The 25977-nt window shown below is 49.1% G+C and overlaps 2 protein-coding genes across 2 annotated transcripts in view; one reads left to right on the top strand and one right to left on the bottom strand.

Moving 5' to 3' along the window:
* The window catches only part of LOC125940785 (uncharacterized), an 847616-nt gene that overhangs the window by 182234 nt on the left and 639405 nt on the right, over window positions 1-25977 (bottom strand). The gene's annotated exons all lie outside the window — the stretch shown is intronic.
* The window catches only part of LOC125940784 (uncharacterized), a 71711-nt gene that overhangs the window by 7678 nt on the left and 38056 nt on the right, over window positions 1-25977 (top strand). Inside the window, exons 2-3 of the mRNA XM_049657352.1 lie at window positions 6692-6755; window positions 25631-25771. Coding sequence (XP_049513309.1) covers window positions 6692-6755; window positions 25631-25771 — 205 coding nt within the window. The remainder of the gene's footprint in view (window positions 1-6691; window positions 6756-25630; window positions 25772-25977) is intronic.

The following is a 25977-nucleotide window of genomic DNA, read 5'->3' as shown; positions in this document are numbered from 1 at the left end:
AGACGCTAGTGGGTCCAGCTCTAGTCTGCCAGTCTCTAGTGGGTCTAGCGCTTTTGCTCGCAACGGCGCTCGTGCTTGAAAGCCGTGTCACGTTTGACTGTCGACGCTGCGCTGCTCCGATCTCTAATAAACCCTTTACAATATATATATATATATATATATATATATATATATTATTTGATTACACAATATGACACAATATATCTTATTACACAATAATATATATATATATATATATATATATATATATATATCTATATATATATTGTAAAGGGTTTATTAGAGATCGGAGCAGCGCAGCGTCGACAGTCAAACGAGACACGGCTTTCAAGCACGAGCGCCGTGCAAAAGCGCTGGACCCACTAGCGTCAGACAGCTTACACACGTGATAGGAATGCTATGAATGCCAGCAATCTAATGCATAAGCCCGTAGAGGTTCATTCAAAAGACGTGACACGGTCACAAGAAAACTGCTTTGACGTGGGCATCAGGAAGATATTTCATGCTCACAAAACAACTCATCAAGCCTGCATCAGAATGACGGTGGTCAATGTTTTAAAATGACATTCGGAATACATCAGGATATTTCCGAATAAACGCATCAGAGAGTCCAATGGCTTTAATGTCAAGTCATGAGACCTTCATGTGAAACTCATCTCGTATTTTGTTAAGGGGGAGCTTCTGAGGGCTTGTGGAGCACAATGGCAGTATTTAATCACGTGATATTGAGAAAGGTTCTAGATCACGTAGTTTTAAACTTCCTATCGATGGTTTCTATTCACGTCACCTAAGACTCCGTGCAGCGTAAAGTCGGCCAATGACGTATGCATTTTACTACGTTCTTAGAAGTGGTAGTAAAACGATCTAATGTAGCGCATTTTACTCCAGTTCTCAAAGCGCATGAGCAGCGATAATCCCAATCTCTGCTAATTTTTGCTAACAATGCAACCCTCGGCACAATGATAGCGTCGAGAACACTCGTCGCTCACCGAAAGTGTTGTACCGAGCAAGTGCGTCAGCTATTTATAAGAAAACTGCTTTGACGTGGGCATCAGGAAGATATTTCATGCTCACAAAACAACTCATCAAGCCTGCATCAGAATGACCCTTTGAATAACTCACTGAATCATCAGAATAACTCACTGACCCTTTGAACCTTGCAGCGTAATCAGTGGTGCTGGTGTAAATTCTAAAGTGTACACAACTAATTTCGTCGTACACCGAATCTGATTAAACAAGACTAGGCAATCCCAGACACTACAGACAGAACCAGTGATAGCACTCAAGAAAAAAAGGGCGGCGACCTTTTTGAAGGCGGAATTTTTGAAGTGGAAGGAAACGAGCCACGCAACCACTTGGAACGACGGCAAATAAAGGGCGGTGCGAGCGTACACATGGCCAACGCGGGTCGCACAGCGGCAAACATTTGAGAAACTCATTATCTACCCGAGAGTCTCCGGTTATTGAAACTGGAGCCTATTGATAACTGATCTACTGAAAATGCACATCCAAGTGATGATACGTATAAGCTTTTGTATTGGATGAAGCGATCGATAGTGCATCAAGTTCGGGAGCTAACTCCAGAGCCCTCCGCTACAGCGCCCTTCATTGTCCACGTAGCACTGTCTGGAGGTTAAACCATGTGCACTGTTAGAACACCACCGCTTTGTGCATATTTATAACGGTCACGATTGCCGAGAAACTAATGTGAATGATAATTAAATTTAAGTTGACACATCATCATCATCATCAGCCTATATTTATGTCCACTGCAGGACGAAGGCCTCTCCCTGCGATCTCCAATTACCCCTGTCTTGCGCTAGCGTATTCCAACTTGCGCCTGCGAATTTCGTAACCTCATCATCCCACCTGACTTTCTGCCGTCCTCGACTGCGCTTCCCTTCTCTTGGTATCCATTCTGTAGCCCTAATGGTCCACCGGTTATCCATCCTACGCATTACATGGCCTGCCCAGCTCCATTTCTTCCGCTTAATGTCAACTAGAATATCCTCTACCCCCGTTTGTTCTCTGATCCACACCGCTCTCTTCCTGTCTCTTAACGTTACTCCTAAGATTTTTCGTTCCATTGTTCTTTGTGCGGTCCTTAACTTGTTCTCGAGCTTCTTTGTTAACCTCCAAGTTTCTTCCCCGTATGTTAGCACCGGTAGAATGCAATGATTGTACACTTTTCTTTTCAACGACAGTGGTAAGCTCCCAGTCCGGATTTGGCAATGCCTGCCGTATGCACTCCAACCCAATTTTATTCCTCTGTAAATTTCTTTCTCATGATCAGGGTCCCCTGTGAGTAATTGACCTAGATAAACATATTCCTTTACAGACTCTAGAGGCTGACTGGCGATCCTGAATTCTTGTTCTCTTGCCAGGCTATTGAACATTATCTTTGTCTTCTGCATATTCATCTTCAACCCAATTCTTGCACTTTCTCGATGAAGGTCCTCAGTCATTTGTTGTAATTCCTCCCCATTGTTGCTCAATAGGACAATGTCATCTGCAAACCGAAGGTTGCTGAGATATTCGCCATCGATCCTCACTCCTAATCCTTCCCAGTCTAAGAGCTTGAATACTTCTTCTAAGCATGCAGTGAATCGCATTGGAGAGATTGTGTCTCCTTGCCTGACCCCTTTCTTGATAGGTATCTTTCTACTTTTCTTGTGGAGAACCAAGGTAGCTGTGGAATCATTGTAGATATTTGCCAAGATATTCACGTATGCCTCCTCCACTCCTTGATTACGCAATGCCTCTATGACTGCTGATATCTCTACTGAATCGAATGCCTTTTCATAATCCATGAAAGCCATATAGAGAGGTTGATTGTACTCCGCAGATTTCTCGATTACCTGATTGATGGCATGGATATGGTCCATCGTAGAATATCCCTTCCTGAAGCCAGCCTGTTCTCTTGGTTGACTGAAGTCAAGTGTTGTCCTGATTCTATTGGAAATTATCTTGGTGAATATTTTTTACAATACTGAAAGCAAGCTAATGGGTCTGTAATTCAATTCTTTAACGTCTCCCTTCTTATGGATAAGTATAATGTTGGCGTTCTTCCAGCTCTCTGGTACACTTGAAGTTGTGAGGCATTGCGTATAAAGGGCCGCAAGCTTTTCAAGCATGATATCTCCTCCATCTTTGATTAAATCTACTGTTATTCCATCTTCTCCAGGCGCTTTTCCCCTGGTCATGTTTTTCAAGGCCCTTCTAACTTCATCGCTAGTTATAGAAGGAGCTTCTGTATCCGGTTCATCACTATTTCGAATGGAAGTAGCTTGGCTGTTTTGGCTACTGTACAGTTCAGTATAGAATTCAAGTGCTGCTTTTACTATGTCATCGAAATTGCTGATGATATTACCATGCTTATCTTTCAGTGCATACATCTTGCCTTGTCCTATGCCTAGTTTTCTTCTTACTGATTTCATGTTGCGTTCATATTTTACGGCTTCCTCAATTTTTCCCACGTTATAATTTCGAATATCCCTTACTTTCTTCTTGTTGATCAGTTTTGACAGTCCAGCGAATTCTATCTGATCTCTTGAGTTGGACACTTTCATGTTTTGCCGTTTCTTTATTAGGTCCTTTGTTTCTTGGGAGAGCTTCCCTACAGGTTTCTTTGGTGCCTTACCTCCCACTTCAATTGCTGCTTCTGAGATCAGCCTAGTTACGGTTTCATTCATTAGCTCTATGTTATCTTCATCTTCCTGTTCTAAAGCTGCATATTTGTTTGCGAGCACCGGCCTGAATTGGTCTGCTTTTACCCTTACTGCCTCTAGGTTTGCCTGTTTCCTCTTGACTAATTTCCCTCTCTCTCTCTTCAAATTGATGGAAATCCTAGACCTCACTAACCTATGGTCACTGCACTTAACCTTACCTAACACTTCTACATCCTGCACTATGCTTGGATCGGCAGAGAGTATGAAATCTATTTCATTCCTTCTTTCTCCATTAGGGCTTTTCCAGGTCCACTTCCTGTTGCTGCGCTTCCTGAAGAAGGTATTCATTATTCGGAGCCTATTCCTTTCCGCGAATTCTACTAACATCTCTCCTCTTGCATTCCTAGAATCGATGCCGTAGTTGCCAATGGCTTGCTCACCAACCTGCTTTTTCCCCACTTTTGCATTGAAGTCGCCCATGACTAAAGTATACTGAGTCTGCACCTTTCTCATTGCTAGTTCAACATCTTCATAAAACTGTTCTATTTCTTCATCATCGTGACTAGAGGTTGGGGCATAGGCTTGTACTACCTTCATTTTGTACCTCCTACTCAGCTTTATTACGACGGCTACTACCCTTTCATTAATGCTGTAGAATTCATTAATGTTGCCCGCTACGTTGTTATGCACTAGAAATCCTACCCCGGATTCTTTCTTGTCTGGACCTCTGTAGCAGAGGACGTGGCCGTTAGTAGTACTGTGTAAGCCTCACCAGTTCTTCTAACCTCACTAAGGCCAATAATATCCCAGGAAATGCCTGATAATTCTTCAAATAGTCCTGCTAAGCTAGCCTCACTCGAGAGGGTGCGCGTGTTGAACGTTGCCAGGTTCATTTTCCATTGGCGGCCTGCCTTGACCCAGATTCTTAGCACCCTCTGCCGCGTAGCAGGTCTGACCGCCGCCTTGGTCAGGTGCTCCGCAGCCACTGGGAACTGAGGGCCATGGGTTAATTGTCGGAGTCATGAGGGAGGTAGTGGCCGAATACTGCACCAGGGAGGCCAATTCCTGTTCTGGTGAGGGAGTGACTTTGATGAAGCTTAGTGGGCCTGCCTAGTTTGGTTGCACCTGAACTAGTATAGCCCCACTAGCTCTCGGCAATATGTATTTTTTTTCTTTGCCGGTGTCAGACAGCACTCCATGCCTGAAAATGTAGTGGAATGGAGCAGGATTCGAACTTACGACCTTCAGATTTGAAGTCGGGTGTTCTACCTCTACTCCACGCCACCAAGTTGACACATACATGTCGTAAAAACAAACGAAGTTTACAGAGTGACGCTAATTAAATCGCAGCCTTCCAGCATTGAAAGCGCGGAATGTTAAATCAACATAACGTGAATAACACCCAATAAATACCAAGGTCGCTGCCGACACATTTGAGTCTGCTAACTCATACAGGCGGATCTGTTGACGGACACGAAAATCATATAGCCCTAGCCATAGACAGCTTCGCTGTAAAAAGTGTCAATGAGAAAATTGTAGAGCATCCTCTGGGAGTTATCTGAATGGTGCGTAAGCATTTCGTAGTAAAGACGTAGTGTAGAGTGCTCAAACTCAACACCGCTGTTAATCCTAGCACTACTCAGCGGCTGTGGTCGTCTTGACGCCATTACGGTAAATGCGAGAGCACTGTGGCGACACGGAACTGCTGCGGAAGGCGGCAATACGTGAACTCATGAGGCAAGGGAACTACGGCGAGGGGTTGCGCCAGGTGTGCTGATGACGTTCCGATCCGAAGCCACGGCTGCTCCACGGTTGTGGCTTACTAAAAGGTGTGCCTAGTGCGCGCCTGATTGCACACGTCACGTGGTCAGATACGCACTCGTGCCACTGCTCGCGCGTTCGTAGTCTTTATCGACAGCTGGCGAACTTGAAAGCGATCGTTTTACGCGAAGGATGAACGCACGGACAGTTGTCCCGTTGGGTAACCATCGAAATGGTTACGCATTAAACAAAAGTGCTTTTGCGAAGGAAACGCGATTCTGTGGGGTGCTGTTTTTGACCTGCATTATCTCAGCACTGCATTATCTCAGCATCAAGTGCGTTATTTTTTTAGGCCATGCGATATTTGCATGACATTGGGTTAACCTTCCGCGCTTTCAATGCCGGAAGGCTGTGATTTATTTAGCGTCACTCTGTAAACTGCGTTAGTTTTACGACATGCGTGTGCACATAAAATGAACTGCATCATTCACACTAGTTTCTCGGTAATCGTGGCCATTATAAATATGCATAAAGAGGTAGTGATATTCAAGCGCACGTGGTTTAACGTCCAGACACTGCGAAACTGGACGATGAAGGGTGCTGTAGTGGAAGGCTCTGGAGTTTTCTTAACAAGCTGGGTTGGGCGGGGGTTTAACTGCGCATCCATAGTAGGGTACACAACTATTTGAGTATTAAATCTGTATCGGAAAGCGCTCGCCGTTGCTGGGAATCGACCACATCCACTGAATTCGAATACGGGTCCAGCAACACAACTTACCTTATGTTCACTTTATTTTAAAAATTTTATCGCGCGTTTTTAATTTTCAAAACAGTACATGTCCTCTTGCTGTGTTCACGATAAATTACGCCCCCGAGGTCGATAGAACTACTGCTTTAGACAATCAATTGCACCCCTCTTCCGTCACCATCGACTACACACTCTCATTTGCTGAACATTTGGACATCTATAATGGCCAGCCGCAACACGAGCGGGGTGCAGCTCGCAAAACGATAATCGCAGAGGACGGGCGCGACCACCCGTGTGACAACCCTTCGCTCCGGAGGGCGAAATAAAACCGTTGGCGTCGACGGAGAAACATGACGGGATGTTGTCCACTCGCTTAGTTTTGCATGGCGCAGAAAACCCAATAAGTGCTTGCATTTCTAGCGTGCGAAGGAAAAAGTAACCATCCGAGTACTTGCACTTCTCGCGTGTTGCATGGCCTAAATATATTTATTGTGATGCAATCTTTTACTTCCAGACTTAAGGTAATAACAGTCACATCGGGATGCGAAGCATTCGCCTGGAATCGAAGTGATGTCCTGGTAAGTACGACGTTCTATGAGTGATGAATGTGGTGTTATTCGCCCTCTGTCGACGCGGCTCTCTACCCCCTTGCATGGGGGCCATATGGCATAAGAAAGACCAGCGAATCTCAACTGATCCTAACGGGTTATACCGTGGAACGGCTTTATATCGAGACATGGCTTTCGTAGACGGGAAAGAGTCAGCTTTTGTTTTCTAGAATGCAGGTTACCGTGATATATAGCATTGTGGGTATTAGCGTAGGCCCCAATTCATGCTAGAAAATTAAATTCAGTAGTGCTTTAAGAGCTAAGACAACGATTTGATTATTATGCACACCGTAGTGAGGCACTCCGGTTCATTTCAACGACCTGGGGTTCATTAAAAGGACATTAAAGGCAAATACTAAATCGACGTGGACTGTATAAATACCGTTCCAGAAACCTCGCAAGACTTGTTTCGCGCAACGAAAGTACTTTACAACAAAATTGCATCTAAAGAGTCCTAACACCTTTATGGCAATTCAAATCTCCCGCCACGCCAACTGGGGAGTGACGACGTTGCATACGCCATCGTCGCCCTCTGATGCCATCAGTGAGTAAAAAGGCGCCCGACAGACGGCGGTACGATGCACCACTGCAGCTACGTTTCTTCAAGTGGCGTGGACCGCTCGGGCATCCGGCGACATCACATGGAAGTCGAATTCTCTGCTACTTGCAGTTTGTGCGACTTTCGCGAGCTAACAAAATCAGCGCAGCACTATGCGATAACGTAACTACTGAAACGCGAAAGCGCAGGCGGCGCAGAGTCGAGCGAAAACGAAACCTTTCGACCGCCCGCGTCGTCAACGGTGCGGTCGGTCATGCAAAGTGCAATATTCAGTGAGCTTTTTTTCAGAAAAAAATGAAAAAGAACTGGTCAAGTAGCATTTACTTTCGTCTTACAGTACACTAATGTGTTTATAACGAGTGGTTGAGTACGAGTGCTCCCTGCGATTTCCAATTATCCCTGTCTTGCGCTTGCTGATTCCAACTAGCGCCTGCAAATTTCCTAACTTTATCACCCCACCTAGTTTTCTGCCGTCGTCGACTGCGCTTCCGTTCTCTTAGTATCAATTCTGTCTCTAATGGTCTTTTCCAGTATATAGTATTTGTCTTTAGTGTCCCTTTCACGTGCACCGAATGTACAGTACACGGAGCTTCTTGAATTTCGCGGCCATCAATATGAGCCCGCCGCGGCCAGGACTTGATAGCACGCTTCATGCTCAGCAGCGCTATACGTAATTCAGGCTAATTTGTCTATGCTGGTACCCTAATTGTGCTTAAAAAAGACGAGAAGAGAGGTCACAAGGGCAACAGATTACGCTATTTTAAATCAAAGCAAGAAGGAGGCTGTATATTTCAAGTTTCTTCAGCAACGATGTCAATTTTAGATAAAAGTGCATACAATATTATTACAATGGGAGCCCCTAAGTTAGGAATTGTCAGGGGGACTCTTATACACGAACAAAAAACTACCCCAAGCAGTGGTTACGGTAGCCAAAGTCAGAACAGTGAAAAAGAGCGGTTTATTGGAAAATTGCAGTGATGTTTTTGTGTAATAAGGAAGCAATACCAGTTAACAATGCAATAAATATGCAAGCAATATAAGAAATAGCACTATTACAATCACAAACAGCAGTTCTAGGGATGAAGACAGTTCTTAAATTCATGATTCATGATTTATTGTAATGTGGAAACTAAATTATATTCCGACTATTATGGTTGTGAACTTCCCACAACTAGTGCACACTAAATGTTATCAAACTCAAAGAACATAGTAGTAACTAGAAAAGCGTGAACGCCATTTATACAGGGTGTTTCAGCCTACACTTTAAAAAGTGTTACAGCTTCCCTGTGGCACGTTACGTGGACGAAAAATTAAAATGCTTAATCGACTAAATAACAAAATTTGAACAATTACGTTTTTAACTAATTACCTTATGGCCCATATTGCAATTTACAAATTCTATCCGTGGCGTTCGTAAGCCGAATCCCCTTGGAACGAATTCTAGGAATAAGTGCATTGGCATTCCAGTTACTTCCTTAACAAAGCATCGTTTTATGCACTGAAGCACAAAAGTAACTCAAACGCCAATGCATTTCTCCGCAATTGTGGGGGTGAGAATATGGGCGAGTTTATGATAGCTGCGACTCCAAAAGAAATAGTTGGGAGAGGCGATTGCGTATGAAGGTGTAACAGACTATAGAAGTATTTGGCAAGCGGCGAAGAAAAAAATTCACCCGCACGTATGGTCCGCAGACTTCTGATCTCGACTACACATTATTGTGGTATATTTTAAGCTGTCATGACGGGGAACATGTTGATTGGACCAGGGTATATTACGATTATGTGGTTAGACCTCAATAGCGAGAGCAGAGCAAGGCAATAGCTAGAAGTATTTAATGTCACCTAATTCACGTTTCTCTGTGATCTTACTAAATGTGTATAGATCAAGCTTGTTCTATAAATCTTTTCCTGAATTACGTTAAAAGAGTACCGATTTGTCTTCACATGGAGCCATTCGTAAAATGTAAACCACATCAACTACAAACTGTAGACCGAAGTGATTAAAGCAAATTAGAAATGCTAAGTAGCTGGAAAGAACAAAGGTAATGTTGTTTGCCGCCGCTTGGAAGTAGTCAGCGTTTCTTGCATTCTGCCTAATTACATAATTATTCGAAATAAATAATCAACTTCGCAATAAATGTAGTTAGAAAAAGTGTAAATGAGAAAATTGTAGGACAACATGAAAAACTCTCAATACAGCTTTCTGTTGCACCATACGTGCCGCAAGTGTTTTTTGCGAGCGTGAAAGATGCCCGCGTATACACGCAAAATGCTTCGAGCGGCGAGTTGCGCGGCAATTTTGCGTGTATTCGCGGGCTTCCTTCACGCGCGGAAAACTTATGTAGCACGTATTGAGCAACAGAAATTTCGATCGGGAGTTTTTCATGTTGCTCTATAATTTTCTGATTGACACTTTTAATCTAACTATAATATTAAAGGAGTTGAATAATTAATTAGGGCTAATTGAAAAAAAAATTATCTTGAGGATCTCCAAGTGACGCCAAACATTACCTTCGTTCTGTCCAGCTACCTAGCATTTGTATATTTTTAATGTTTGGCGCAAGTTAAGTTAGACACCTTGTGTAACAAGCTGCCTAAAGGAAACTGCAAACATTACTCATTGCATATTGTCCACTCGCATGCTTGCATAAACTTACTTGCTTTTTGCACAATACATCTGCAGCAATTTTCGTACTAATGAGTACGGTGTTAGACGTTCAGGTGGAACGCCGGAGCGCCACCACCGTGCACTCGCTGCGTAGAACTTCGGTACCTGCGCTCCGTCACGCCGCGAGATTGCAGGAGCGGTCGCGTGGCCGACATCCGGGCGAGCTGGCCCCTATCGCGCATTTGTGGACGAGCGGTCGCCGTCGAGTCGAAGCAGTTGTCGCCACGTTGCGCCCTTGTTTTCATTCTTTTCTGTGCGATGACAAGCTGTGGTATTCGTGTGAGCAAGCCGTGAAATGGGCAAGAAGTGTTCTGTTCCATGTTGCAAATCTGACTACGAGACCTGCACTGAAAAGTGTCTCTTTTTGCCGCACCCCGAGAAGCAGACCGCCTGAAGCACTGGAGCACCGCCGGGGGGGGGGGGGGGGGGGTTGTATTGGGTGTTGTACCCCCCCCCCCCCCCCCACGCGTCCAGCCCCACCGGTCCAACGTGTACCTTCAGCGCTCTGTTCACTGTTCACATTGTCATTTTAAATCAGGAGGTGGCTTGAGGTTGAATTTTCCTGATTACCAAAAGCACTCCACCACTCTTGTATTTCTTCATTCACTCTTAAATTACTTTGAGTAAAACGCTGAAGAAATAAACATCGTCAGCATTCTTGGTGTTATTATTATAATTGTCAGGCCTTTTATTCGCTGTTGGATTCCTCTGGCTAAAGCAAGGAAATTGCATATTATGCAAAGTACTCCCCCCCCCCCAAAAAAAAAAATTCGGTTCTCTGCCAGGGAGAGGGTGGCCTGGCAGAGATCCTGGGTGCGCTATTGGCCTGAAGATATAGCGTAATGCGATTCCGCACAAGGACCGCGTGCTGCAGTCGACTGACTACGTGTGCGAGAAGCACTTCGAACCAAGGTACATGACGAAGACAAGGGAAGCAGTTTACAAAGGACACCTTCTTGTGAGTGCACCATGCTAGGCGGCTCTGGCAAAAAACGCCGTGCCGACGAAGGCGCACGTACCCGTTTGCACCCTCCTGCCACCAAACGTAACCGTGTCAGACTGGAAAATTCTCTCCGCGTGCGAGAGCTTCTCTCCCCGTGCGAGCTACACTCCTAACAATAAGAATATTTGGGGTTTTACGTGCTAAAGTTGCGAAATGATTGTGAGGCGGGCTCCGGCAACCTCGACAACCTCGGCAACCTCGATGTCGACGTGCACTGACATCGTACGGTACACGGGCCTCTAGCATTTAGCCTCCATCGAAATGCGACCGCCGCGGCGGGATCGAACCAGCGACCATCGGTCAGCATCCGAGCACCGTAACCACACCGCGGTGGACTGGCTACGCTCGTAAAGACTCCACAAATACAAATGAACGTGTTCTTTAAAGAACCAAGTCGTAATGCTGTCTCTGGGCGACTATGTAAGACACAATGAAAAATATCATTCGGATGGGAACAAATCGGAAACTCGTGCCCACCACTGTAAATATGTCTCCCCTTCTCGCGGTGCCAAATCAGGATGTTTCTTCATGCCCTAAGGCGTCGTCGGTGCCTCAAACTTACGCTAAAATTATTGTTACGTGCGCTGTTTTATGTGCGACAAGCTAGTGTTAACAAAGGTTGTATTTATCACACATTGTTATACGTAATCAACGACCGCTAATTGTTTCGAATGTTCTAGACAGCAATACGGTATTTTGTCTAATTAGGTAAACATTATTTCAACAAAGAGAACTAACTTTTGTCACATTTCAGTGCGACTTCACTGTCATATGTTTAAATGCCCAATCTCACATGTCCGAATGCGAAGGCATCATCCTATCGCGAACCTTCGAGGTGGTGAATTGAACATATTGTTACGTGCAACTGATGCTCAAGGCTATTTACACTTTATTTACAGGGAAGATAACGGAGGCCAAAACGGCGACGCTATATCAAGAGGGAACCGGTAGTCTTCCTTTTCCTCAGTGTAGCCACACTGTGGTGGTGGCTGTTACGTATCATCACCCCCGGCAGTCGAAGCACCATCCCGGTGCCTAAGCTACACATCCGTGGAGAAAGGTGTCTGGTATGGCTTAAGTCTCGCCACGTGAACGATGTCACTTGCAGCTCAAGATGACGCTGAGAGATCGGCGGGGATGATTTCATACGTGACATCGGTCACTTGTCGCACAACACTGCATGGGCCGGTGTAGCGCGACAGTAGCTTTTAGGAAAGGCCCACACGGCGGATGGGTGATCAAAGAAGCACCAGTGAACCTGGAGAAAAGTGCACCTCGCGATGGTGGCAATCATAGCGGCGTCTCTGATGCTCCCGTGAGGCCTCGAGATGGGTGCGGGCGAGCTTTCGTGCGTAGTCGGCGTGTGCGATCGCGTCACGGGCGTATTCAGTGGCTGAACGTGCGGGCGAGGGCAGCAAAGTGTCCAAGGGCAACGCGGGTTCTCGGCCATATTCGAGATAGTATGGCAAATAGCCGGCGGCGGAGGGACGCGATGAATTATACGCGAACGTGACATAGGGTAAATGATTTCATACGTGACATCGTTGTGAGTCGTTCTGCTCGGCCGCAACGTCCTGCGACAGCATGTCGGTGATGGTCTGGTTGAGGCGCTCCGTGAGGCCGTTGGTCTGTGGGTGGTAGGACGTGCTGTACTTGTGCTTTGTCGAGCTGGAACTGAGGATATCCTCGACGACTGCCGAGAGAAAGCTATGGCCACGGTCAGTGAGTAATTGGCGGGGAGCACCGTGCAGAAAAATGATGTCGTAAAGAAAGTGAGCGACGTCAGTAGCACAACGTGTCGGGAGCGCTGTGGTGATTGCGTACCGCGTAGCGTAATCAGTAGCGACGGCGACCCATTTATTTCCGGAGTCCGAGAGAGGAAATAGTCCAAGGTGTCGACCAACACGGAAAAAGGGTTCGAGTGGGATGTCGATTGCCTGGAGACATCCAGCTGGAAGTGTGGAGGGCTTCTTCCGTTGCTGACAGGGCTCACAAGCGGCAACGTAGCGCCGCACGGAGCGGGCGAGACCCAGCCAAAAAAGCGACGGCGTACACAGTAGTGTGCGCGCGAGACACTCAAGTGCCCAGCCAAGGGACGAGGTGGTGGTGGAGTCGGTTGAGCCTTATACGGTTACAGCTTAGAAATGGGTTGGCCCTTGGCTGCGTGCAGTGGCTGGGAGCTGGTGCTTCGTCCGTTAGCTGTTTTTGCACAGCCGGATCAGAGGTGGACACCGCAGCCTCCCATCGAACGAGGCCAGTGAGTTGCCAATCGGTAGGTGGTTGGAGCTCAGAACATACGTATAGAATGTAGTGGAAATCCGCTTTATGCGCACCACGGAGTGTGCACTCAGGCGAGAAACGTTCCGGGTGTATTAGTGCTAGATGGGCGGGGTAGAGAAAAGTGCGGAATTGCAGCTGGCGCCACGTCAACTGCTGCAATTTGGTGAGAGATTTGTGTGGTGGTGGGTACCGGAGCGTTTCCTCTCTGTAATGAAGGGAAGTTTCATGATGTGAGACCATGCGCTTGCAAGCGTCTCCCCAGTTGGTGGCCTGCCCTGCTCGGCTGACGAATCCATGAGCTAGAGAATGGGCGCCCTCGTTTCCAGGGTGACCCGCGTGAGCAGGGACCCATAAAATTTGAATCGGCCTCATAAGGGGGGGGGGGGGGATCCGAGCTAGCAGGCGTGAAGCCGGGCCCGATATGTGTTCGCGGTTGAAGTTGCGGACCGTGGTCTTGGAATCGCTAAATATGCGAGTGGCAGCGGTGGAAGAGAAAGCCAGGGCAATGGCTGAATCCTCGGCCACCATAGAGGAGGTGGCGAGGGCCTAGCCAATGAACTCCGGGCTCAGGGAGTTGGAGACGATGCTTATGGCCAAGGCTGGGGACGAGGGGTAAGAGGCGGCGTCGACATAGACGGTATCTGTTCGCGTGCCGTAATGTTTGTGAAGAGCCTGCGCACGGGCCGCTCTGCGAGCCGTGTGGTGCTCCGGGTGCATGGTTTTGGGGAGGGGATGTACCGTGAGTAGACGGTGGATGTGGGGTGGAAGAGCGTTCGGCGAGAGGTAGTATCCAGGGGCGTTGAGGTCAATGCGGGTCGAAATGCGTCGGCCAGCAGCGGTAGAAGAGCCGCTCGAGTTGGGCCTAGAGCTTCATTAAGTTCTGCGAGGGTGTTTTGGGCCCCCATGTGGAGGAGCCTTTCGTTTGATGTGTATCGGGGTAGATTGAGCGCCGCTTTAGAAGCCTGACGAATAAGGGCGCTGACTTTATATTCTTCTACCCGGGAGAGGAAAAGGTTGCGCAATGAGAACACTACCCTACTGAAGGTTGAAGGCTTGTACTAGCCGTCTGAGATCATGTTCGCGCATGCCTCTGTGTCGGTTAGCTATGCGGCGGATGAGTCGTAGCATCTGGTGAACGGTGGCCGTGAGTTTGGAAATAGTGGCAGTGTTCTTGCCATTGTTTTGGAGAATAGCAAGGATGCGAACCTTCTCAACCTCGGGAATGGGAGTACCGTCAATGGCCACTGTCAATGTGGGTGGAGGCCCTATATCCAGTCATTCCTTGGGGGCGGGGGGGGGAAGTACCGATTTGGCCAGGGTACAGGTTAAACTGACCTGGGCTGCACAGGCTGCCACTATGTCAGCTCCTGCCTGCACCAACACTGCCTGTGGTGGTCCACAGTGTGATGTTGTCCGCGTAGAAAGAGTGCGAGAGAGTGGGAATGGAGGCCAGGGCACGTGCCATAAGGATTAGGGTGATGTTAAAAAGGAGAGGAGAAATGACTGATCCTTGGGCGGTCTCTTGGCTGCCTAGGGGGAATGTAGGTGAGGAAAAAGATCCAAAGGTTATCTCAGCTGTGCGGTGGCGAAAGAAGGCCGCAAGGTACTGAAGTATGCGTTTGCTGACCTGGAGTGAGGGGAGCGCTTCCAGGATGGCTGCATGGTGTACATTGCCAAATGTACACTATGGTGTACAGGTCAAGAACTAGGATGGCACAAGTGCGTTTAGCGTGTCTGGGGTGTAGGTCATCTTCTGAAAGTTGTAGCACCACGTCTTGGGTGGAGAGGTGCGGGCGAAAGCCGATCATGGTGTCGCGGAAAAGGTGGTGTACATTGTCAAATGTACACCATGGTGTACAGGTCAAGAACTAGGGTGGCACGAGTGCGTTTAGCGTGTCGGGGGTGTAAGTCATCTTCTGAAAGTTGTAGCATTACGTCTTCGGTGGAGAGGTGCGGGCGAAAGCCGATCAAAGTGCCGGGGAAAAGGTTGTTGTCGTCCAGATGGTTCTGAAGTCTACCAAAGACGACGTGTTCGAAGAGCTTGCCTAAGCATGAGGTGAGGGAGATGGTCTGATGTTCTTGATTTGGAGAAGTTTGCCTGGTTTAGGAATAAAAGTGATGCGGGCGTGTGTCCACTGCCCTGGGATTGTGCCATTACGCCAGCATTGGTTGAAAAGGTCCTTAAATGCTCTGATTGTTAGGTCATCGAGCTTGCGGAGCATTTTGTTTGTAATTCGGTCAGCTCCCGGAGCCGATTTTAGAAGACGGTGCATTGCCGCTCGGACCTCGGATGTGGAGATTTCATCTAAGGCCGGGTTAGGAGCACCGGTGTAGGAGGGTAGGGGGAGGGGGATACTGGTGCTAAGGTATTAGTCTTTGAGAGCCTGAAGGCGGGCGTCGTCCTCCAAAGGTAGCTGGTGTAGTATGCGGGTAACGCTCTTGCGTTGAGTGGCCTTTGTGTGACCTGGATCTAAGAGGATCCACCCAAGAGAAACCGCAGTAAGATTGCTGCTGTTGCGGTCACACACCTGCCTCCATTGAGCAAGATTGCTGGTATTGGCCTCAATCTCAACAACGAGGCGGTCTATGCGCCGTTTCAGGGATTGGTTGTTTTTGAGCTAGCCAGCCCTTTTGAAGGCTGGCATGGGCGTACCACATGTGAAGGAGTCGGCTATGCGCTGCCGCTACGTCTTCCGGCTCGGGAATGGTGGATGTTGCCTGTTGTACATCTTGGGTTAGCGAGGTTGCCCGAGCGTCGAGAGCCGCGATTGTGTCCGGTGCCGTCTGCAGGAGTCGGCGAAACTTATCACAAACTTATCGACTGCACGTCGCTTGGGCGGTGCGAGAGAAGAGATACTAAGCCCGGCGCAGAGGATGTACTGATCGCTACCGAGGGAATGTTGGTCCAGCGACGGTCTTTGATGTGTTTCGAGAGTGTGAGGTCGGGGTTACTGTAGTGGACGCTAGATCCCATGAGGGTGGGGAAGGAGTGAGAAGCCTTCATTTTGGACAAAAGACAAACGGCTGCGCCTTTATGACAGTTTTTGCGGTAGCTCCAACTGATGTGGTTGGCGTTGAAGTCACCCACAACCAGAAGGGGGCTGCCTGAACTGAGGACAAGGGCTTTGCGCATAGCCTCAATGAGGGGGGCTGGAGGGCTTTTAGGTGGCTGTAGAGGTTGAGAATGTATAGGCTGGTGGTCTTGCGTGTGCGGGGGAGAAGTTCGAGTAGGATAAAGTCAATGTCGGCTACCTCTAGGGGGTGCTCAACGGTGGTAAAATTACGGTGGATAATGGTTGCTATTCTAGTTTGGGGTTGGTTGGCTCGTTCGTATACGGTGTTACTCCTGAGTTTGACCTAGACCAGAGTTTCGTGTCAGGCAATGATCGTTGGGATTTCTCCAGGGGGAAGGTTTTGAAGATGAAGTTGCAGGTTGTCCCGTTTAGCACGGAAACCCCTGCAATTCCACTGCTGTACTCTAATGCTGTGATGTTTCGCAGCCATGTTAAGCGATTACGGAGGGATCGGAGGGCGTCGGGTGCTGAATGTGACCTCTGGAGAAAAGCTCGTTTACCTGGGTTTGTAATTGAGAGTATAAAACTTCTTGTGCGCCTTTGCTCTTTTAAATGGCTTCGAAGCGGGTGGATATATAGTCATCCAGCTAGCTGTGTCTGAGCGGAGAATGCAGAGCACGTTCGAGCGTCTGTAGTGGAGTCGTTACGAGTACGAGCTGCTCGGCAACCGGCTGAGGCACCAGCTCATTCTCAGTATTGCATTTTCTGCGTGTGGGTGACGTGGCGCGCGAGGATAAAGTCAATGTCGGCTACCTCTAGGGGGTGCTCAACGGTGGTAAAATGGAGGGTCGAAAGGCGGATGAGTATCCAGGAATGTCGGGACGTGTCCGAGGCTGCACCACTGCACGGGTAGATTTTTTCAGCCTGGGCCCGGCCCAGGCCCGTTTTTACTTTGGGCTGTCAAAACATTTATGGCAAAACCCGGGCCCGGCCCGGGCCCGGAAATCCAACGTTACCCGCCCGGCCCGGCCCGCCACCCCTTTACCTTAGGCCCGAGCCCGACCCGAGCCCGGCTCGAAACCGGCCCGAACCAGCCCCGAGACCAAAAAATCCATGTTTTTCAGAGTTGAGACGCCCGAGAATACCTCGCTGCACGTTACATGCGCACCACCAGAAAGCCCGAGCCCGGCCCGGGCCGCCGTCAACAACCCTGAGCCCGGTCCGGGCCCGGGTCAAAAAGCACACGCCGTGCCCGAGCCCAGCCCGAGCCCGTGAAAAAACCGCTCCACCCCGCCCGGCCCGGGCTTTCGGGTAAGCCCGAGCCCGTGCAGTGCTCTAATCTCGCCTTAAAAGGAACCGTAATTCCTGTTGTAGTTCAGAAATTTCTTGGCTATGGTGAGCGAACTGTGCTCTGAGCTCCGCGTTTTCTTTCTCGAGCGAATACAGTTGCGGACGCCAGCTCATCTGTTTGTCAAAGTTCTGGTCTTTTTGCCTTGGGAGTGGCGGGAACGACACCAAACGGCTTCGATGGCGGCCTTGTCGGGAGCTTGTTCTTGAACTGTTTCTGGAACTTGAAGGGGATCGCTGGTGACTCTCGGGTGGAGACATAGGGGGTGGACTCGCTCGTGTTGTTGTCCGGGTGGTGGAGTTGGCAGTGTTGTTGCTTGAGTTGCGGGGCGGTCGAAGTGGATCTTGCAGCCTGTGGTCCCCGTGAAGTGCACTCCACCGCAAAGTATGCATTTGGGGGTGCAGTCCGGCGTTGGCTTTACTGGATGGGCTATGCCGCATCGTGAAGACCGGTGCGCTCTTTCGGGCAGACGTTGGCACGATGTCCTAGCTTGCGACAGCCTTGAATGGGTAGCAGTAGTAGACAGCGCCGTAGAAATTCGGCTGCCTTGGGACTACAGAGGTGTTGATGAAAGTCACCAAGATGGACTTGGTGCGGCCGAGCTCGCGTGCGTTGGCGACGGTGAAGGTGCGGCTTTGGTTAAGAGCCACTAGGTGTTGGAATATCTCCTTATGGCTGGTTGTACACGGCGTTGTACATGATTCCCTTGATTGCGTTGTCGGGGGCAGCGACATACGCCTTCATCGGGTACTGTCGGTCGTTGAGTATTACGCCTTGGAGCTGAACGTATCGCTTCATGCGGGGTTCGGAAGGAGTACTCACAGTGAGAGTTGTGTGAGTTAATCCGGAGCTTGTCTTGGCTCCTCGCATTCAGTCTCTGCTCCAGCGCAGAGGATCGGGAGGAGAGCACCTCCGTTGATGGGTCGAAGATCGAGGCCCCCGCCTGGTCGGCAAACAATCTTGAAGTCCGTGGCCGGTAGCCGGGGTAGAGGAGGGTGTTTCTTCAGCTTCGGCGAAGCAGACTTGCTTTGCGGCGGGGCGGCAGGCTTGCCTGGACCTGCTGGGGATCCGGTTAGCGCTGACGTGTCACTCGCCGGCGCTTGCTTCAGGGCAGGGTAGATCTTGTTGCGGGCCCGAATGGCTCGGGACGAGCGTGGGTCATCCTCAAATTTTGGGGGCGAAAGCTCTTCTCCCTCGACGTGGTACGTCATCTTGCGACGCGTACCCGGAGGTGAGACGGGGCGATGAGCAGCTGGCGGCGCTCGTTAGGCCTAGCGGGTCAGCCCAGCGTCGGAGGAAAATCGACGAAAAATAGGAAAAAAGGACGTTTACCCTTTGCCACGCATTGATGACGCATTGGTGACGGAAATTCAGACTGAAATGATTGAAAAAGGGAGAAGACCGGTGTCAGGCACCTTCATACACCGATTCTGATAGAATTTAGGCTATTCCCAGTCGATTATCCGCCACGAAGAATGAAAAATGACCGAGCCGATGTGGAGCGCGTCCGTACCCTCCCGAGGCAAGCGGCGTTTTCTCGACACCAGCGTGCACGCTGGGACCAGCTCAGCCAAGGGAGCGTCGTGAAGTTGGCGGAGGACAGTCGAACGCAGGTCTGATGGAATGACGAGCAGAAGGTCAGGGCTGTGGGGATCGAAATTGCGGCGGTTTAATGTCCCCTCCTTGACGAGGGGACATCGACTCATCGACTCCAGGCGGTCGATGAGGCCGCGTAATGAATAATCGCGGCGTTGCTCGTTGCCAATTTAAAGCAACTGGGACACGGAAGAGAAAACGGAAGCGATGGCGTCCACATCAGCCGGTTTGTCGACAGGGTAGCGGGACAATCTGCATCCTTGTACAAGCGTCCCTTCTTATATAGCACGGAAAAGGTATCTTGCAGGCGTAAAGCCCAGCGAGCGAGTCGTACCGTGGGATCTTTGAGCGAGGATAGCCAGCAGAGAGCGTGGTGATCAGTGATGACACAGAATGAGCGTCCCTACACAAAACTTCGCAACAGCCCACACAAGAGCGAGGCACTCGATCTGTGTGATCGATTAATTGCACTCGACGGGTGATAGAAGTCGGCTGGCATAGGCTATAACGCGATAATGTCCACGATGGCGTTGTATTAGCACTGTTCCTGTGCACTGGCCACTGACATCAGTTCGAACTTCTGTTGAGGCAGACGGGTCAAAGTGGGCCAGGATTAGAGGCGTAGTAAGGGGAGTAGTGAGCTGCGAAAAAGATGTGGCATGGTCAGAACCCCAAGAAAACGGGACGTCTTTCTTCAAGAGGTCGGTAAGGGCACGTGCAATGATCGCAAAATCCTTTACTAAGCGTCGGAAATAAGAGTACAGCCCTAGGAAACTACGAATGTCCTTAGTAGAGTTCGGGACAGGAGAGTTCGTGAAGGCGCGAATTTTGGCCGGATCAGGTCGCACGCCTCAGGCATCCACGAGGTGTCCAAGAAAGGATATTTGGCGGCGAGCGAAGTGACATTTTGACGAGTTCAACTCGAGACCGGCCCGGTGGAACACGTCAAGAATCGCTGAAAGACGGTCTAGAGGCGTGTCGAATGTGGGCGAATAAACGATGACGTCGTCCAGATAGTACAAACAGGTGGACCACTTGAATCCTTGAAGCAAAGAGTCCATCATTTGTTCGAAGGTGGCGGGCGCATTACAGGGACCGAAAGTCATCACCTTGAACTGATAAAGGCCGTCAGGGGTAACAAATGAAGTTTTCTCTCGGTCCATGTCGTCGACGAATATCTGCCAGTAGCCGGACCTTGCGTTGATAGAAGAAAATAGGTGGCAGTCATCAATGCGTCCGCAATGCGTGGCAAAGGGTAAGCGTCCTTTTTGTGATTTTGTTCAGGTGGCAATAATCTACACAAAAGCGCCACGTTGCATCCTTCTTTTTGACAAGTACGACGGGAGAAGCCCAGGGACTACAGGAAGGCTCAATAACGTTTTTTTCAATCATCTTTTTAACTTGCTGTTCATTCCGACGCAGAGACACGATATGGACGTCGGTGTATAAGGGTCGCATCGCCAATATTTATGCGATGGGTCACAACGGACGTTTGATTTAAGGATCGATTATCAGTCTAAGATGTCGCGATAGCCTTCAAGAACGCGGCAGAGGGCTTCAGCTTGAGCAGGTGTAAGGTCAGAGGAAACCATCCTTTTAATGTCGACGTCACTGCCGTGAGATGACGTCACGGTATGGGCTGTAGATATCTACAGTAGGTATCTCCAACTGTGAATGTTTCAACCGCATCATCCTGCAGATCGCTAATTGTAGCTAATGAGATCCGCCGAGGCAGGACTTGCGCGGTTAGCGCGAAATTGACAAGGGGAAGGTAGGTGCGGCTGCCAGTAATTGTCAGCACAGTGTGCGGGTCAGCACAGTGTGCGGCACGGTAACGGGCGTTATCGGGCCTCGTTCGCATCGCATTTTTGTTTCAGTGAGCTTCGCCAGCTTACAAAGGCCTTTGAAAGCTTGGCCTTTGAAAGCCAGCTTACAAAGGCCAAGCTTACACCAATCCCCTTAAAGTCGGCTTCACATTTAAAAGGAAGTGCATTGCTGTGAAGATATTTTCCAGGCGCAATATAAGTGGTCTTATATTAAAATGTAAAAGTCCTGGCAACTTTTATTATTTTATTGTTTGCTCATTAGGCAGGCGAAGTCCCAGTTTGACCTGCCGAGGAGGCGAGCGCCATCTGGATAGCATTTTCGCAAGTAAATTACCCGAGCGCACTGGGTTGGGATGGTAGAAATGCTGGAGAAGGGGTTTGTGTTTGTTTCCTCGTAACAGAATTATGCTTTCTGTTAATACAAATTACAATCCGACGCCACCAGGGTGGGGGGGGGGGTATTCTGTAAGAGTCCACCTAGTGGACTGTCCACTTGGGCTGTCGGGATTGGCTCATGCGGAACGCGCTGGAAGGAGCCAGCCAGTCTCCTTCTCGCACGTGCCGCATGAGCCAATCCCGACCGCCGAAATGGACAGTCCACTGGGAGGACTCTGACAAAATATCCCCCCTCCAGGTATGTAGGTTGTGGTTAAGCCGTACTTTACAAGTTTTGTGACGGATTTCAGTGTGACAAATCCAATTTTTGTTCACCAAAAAGCACCGAAAAGCTGCACCACGTGCAGGGCCTGCGCTGGTCGGGGTGGTTCGGGATTATTTTCTCCTTCGCTAACACCTTGGGCCACGCGGAGGGCCTGCGCGGTCGGACTGGTTGGGGATTTTTTCCGCCACGGACGCCCACATTCACGCCGACGCCGGATATTCCGCGACACTGGGCTCTTAACGCTATCGCGTTAAAAAAGATGGCAGCTTGCGTTTCGGCGTCGACTACCACAAACTTAACGAGGTGACTAAGGACGTTTACCCACTACCCCGCATTGACTATTCCATCGATAGGCTACGGCATTGGACGCTATTTCTCGTCAATGGATCTAAGCAGTAGTTATTGGCAAATAGAAGTAGATGAAAGAGACCGCGAGAAAACAGCGTTCGTGAGACCTGATAGTATCAATTTAGGGTACTTTCCTTCGGATTGTGCTCCACACCGGCAACAGTTCAGTCTAATGGACACCCTTCTATCAGGCCTCAAGTAGCAAACGTACTTAGTATATCTCGACGATGTGATTGTATTGTCTGCGACATTTGACGAACACTTGAGGCGACTACGTGCTGTTTTTCAAGCCATACGGTCCGCTGGTCTCACACTTAAGTCGGAGAAATGCCATTTTGGCTTCGAAGAGCTTCTTTGTTTAGGCCATATTGTCAGTAATGCGGGGGTACGGCCTAGAGCACTGCACGGGCCGATTTTTTCAGCCCAGGCCCTGCTCAGGCCCGTTTTTACGTTGGGCTGCCCGCCCGAGCCCGACCAAAAGCTTTATGGCGAGACCTGGGCCCGGCCAGGGCCCGGAAATAATCTACGTCACCCGCCCGGCCCTGCCCGCCGCCCCTTTATCTTAGGCCCGAGCCTGGCCCGAACCCGCCCCGAGACCGAAAAAGACATGTTTTTCAGAGTCGAGAGGCGCGAGTATAACTCGCTGCACGTTACATGCACACCACCAGAAATTCCGAGCCCGGCCCGGGCCCGCGTCAAAAAACCCGAACCGGCCCGGGTCGAAAAAGCACATGCCGTGTCCGAGCCCGGCCCGAGCCCGTGAACACACTGCTCTACCTGGCCCGGCCCGGCCCGTGGGCCGGGCCGGGCCACGGGTAATGACGGCTTTCGGATAAACTGGAGCCCGTGCAGTGCTCTAGTACGGCCTGATCCGGAAAAAAATAGCTACCATTGAACATTTTCCTGCGCCGTCGGACAAAAAGGCAGTGAGACGAATTTTGGGCTTTTGCGCATATTACCGGCGTTTTATTAGAAACTTTCCACGCATTGCATCGCCGTTGACACGCCTCACCAGAGAACATGTAGCATTCATATACGGTATGAAGATCAGGAGAAAGCATTCGACGAGCTGCGGCAACACCTTCAAAATCCACCAGTCCTGGGACACTTCGATGAAGACGCCCGACAGCGGTTCACACCGATGCCAACAATATCGGCTTAAGAGCTGCACTTCAGTGGCAAGACGGCGCTGAAAAATAGTAATAGCTTATGCAAGTAGAAGTCTTTCCCGCACAGAAGAAAATTATTCCAACACAGAAAGTCAACACAGTGGATGGTTTGGGCAGTGATTAAATTTCGCCCTTATTCGTACGGTAGCTCGTTTGATGTTGTCAGTTGAATTTTGTGGGACTTTGTTGGATGACGAACCTAAAAGACCCATCCGGACGATTGGTGTGCTGGAGCCTTAAACTTGAAGAGCTGCCTTTGTCGCGCCCCATTCGAACCTGCAAGTGCAGAATATGACGACGCTACAGCGTTTATTGCAGTTGTGAATACGACTACGGTCGCACAGCAGCAACGCGAAGACCCAGAATTGGAGCCTATTAGCTTCCTGGAGGCTCGCACTGTGCCAAACGTTTTGCAAGAGGACTTGCATCATTTTGATTACGCAACAACATCCTCTATAAGATGAACTTTTCTCCGAACGGAAGCGCTTACTTGCTCGTCGTCCCACCATATCTCAGGAATTAAATATTGCAGGCATGCCATGATGAAGCAACATCCGGCCATTTGGGATTCACAAGAGCGCTCTGCGGAGTGCGACAAAGGTATTACTAGACAAGATTGACGGCGACCGTTCTACAGTACGTCTGGACATGCCTTGATTGCCAGCGGCGGAAAGTGCCAGCCGTCAAACCAGCAGGCCCAGAGCTATCGAAATACCCAGAGCTCCATTTGCACAAGTCGCAATGGATCTGTTAGGCCCATTTCCAACATCTGCTACGGGACACCGATGGATTATCGTAGCCACGGACTATCTCACTCGCTACGCCAAAACCAAAGCTCTAGTAAAGCAGCTCGATTTTTTATAGAGAATGTCGTACTGAAACATGGTGCCCCCCTAGTAATAACTGACAGAGGAACTGCATTCACAGCTGACCTATTGGGCACAGTTTTAAGACTTAGTGGCACATCTCGCCGGCAAGCAAAGGCGCAACATCCGCAGACGAATGGACTCGCGGAGCGCCTCAAAAAGGTGCTTGCGGACATGCTTTGCATGTATGTTGATGTGGAGCATAAAAACTGGGACGAGATATTGTCGTATGTCACCTTTGCGTACAATACGGCTCAGCAAGAGACAACGAGGATGACACGGTTCCGTCTTCTCCATGGTCGCAATGTCACAACCATGTTTGACGCAATGTTGCCGTACGAACATGGATGCGATGGCGTCGAAAGTGATGATGACTGCATTACGCAGCATGCTGAAGAAGCCCGACAACATTCGCGCATGCGTATTTGTCGGCAGCAGGAGTACGATGCAGGGCGCTATATATAATAACCTTCGCCACCAAAAAGTCTCCTACGAGCCTGGAGCGAGAGTCTGGGTCTGGACTCCTGTTCGCCGTCGTGGCCTTGCAGAGAAACTATTGAGGTGGTACTTCGGCCCATATAAAGTCATCTGACGTCTCTCTGACGTCAACTATGAGCTGGTTTCTGATAGCCCACATTCAAGGCGTCGACGGCATACACCCGGAAATTGTGCACATCGTCCGGATGAAGCCTTTTTTGTCCGAATGAAATCACTGCAATATAAGCGTAGACAGATCCTGGCATCATTACGATAAAGAAGTTTTCTTGGACGGGAGGCTGTCACGACTAAAGAAGCTAACAGCCACGGAAGACAACAATGTGAGGGACATGAGAGCGCGCATATCTCTCTCAGAAGAGGACAATGTTGTCGGAATATAGAGCTTGTGTTTGTTGGCCCACCGTCGCCCTGTGTGCTGTTCTTGGCGTCTTGTGACACTGTGTAACTTTGGACTTTAGACAATGCAAGGTGGTTAAAATCCGGCAGGAGCGCCGCACTACGTGTTTTTGGCACTTGTACACCCGAATTTATTATTTTTTGCCGAAATTGCCACAGTAATGTTCGTCCTGCTAAGTCCATGTAATGCAGGTGAAACAGGGTCCGAAATTTCAGAAAAAATTTTGCCTGTTTACTGGCAGGAACGAGTGTTGCTTGTATTGACATGAATCACCTCAGAAGCAAGCCCATTAAAATTATTATAAAATAGTGAAACATTTGGTGCATTTCTATGCATCGAGTGTTGGCTGTGCCGGCAAACTTAACTTTGAATTGCACTGCTATATTTCTGACAACACAGCGGTATACTCTTTGGGAGCCAGCTGTTGCCACAGAACGGGCACTGTTCTACGAGTTCCAGAGAAATAATTGAAGCGTGTTCACTCTTCCTATTCCTATTGAACCACGAGTAGCTAGAAGTCAGATAAGGAAAATGCTTCATTCACTTCGCACTTTGCCGACCGCAGGTTATCTTTTAAAGAATACAAGTGTCACTGTTCTTTCGCACTTGCAGGAGTTCGGGAATGCCGTTAAAAGTTATGTTTCGACCACCGTTGCTCTTTGCCTGACGGCTGCAATATGGGACAGTGATGTTCAGGATAAGGAACAGCAAAAGACGTGCAGTGTCTGGCAGGACAACACAGAGTGGTTTGTGGTAAGTTTCACAATGATGTTATAAAATCAAAATATTACCCATCTTTATAAACAGGTTGTCCGGATATCATGAGCCGAGTAATGAAGAATGGCGCATCATGTTGCGCGCTAAGTAGACATTGTCGACAGCTGAAAAGTTGCCAGTATTTTACAGCGTAAGCTGTTAGGGGCTCATTCCAATAGCCGTTTCGGTACGCGATGGTGTCC

Source organism: Dermacentor silvarum, chromosome 10 (assembly GCF_013339745.2).
Source record: "Dermacentor silvarum isolate Dsil-2018 chromosome 10, BIME_Dsil_1.4, whole genome shotgun sequence".
Classification (NCBI taxonomy): Eukaryota; Metazoa; Arthropoda; class Arachnida; order Ixodida; family Ixodidae; genus Dermacentor; species Dermacentor silvarum.
Note: the sequence above shows the minus strand (reverse complement) of the source record. Positions and strands in the feature narration are given on the sequence as shown.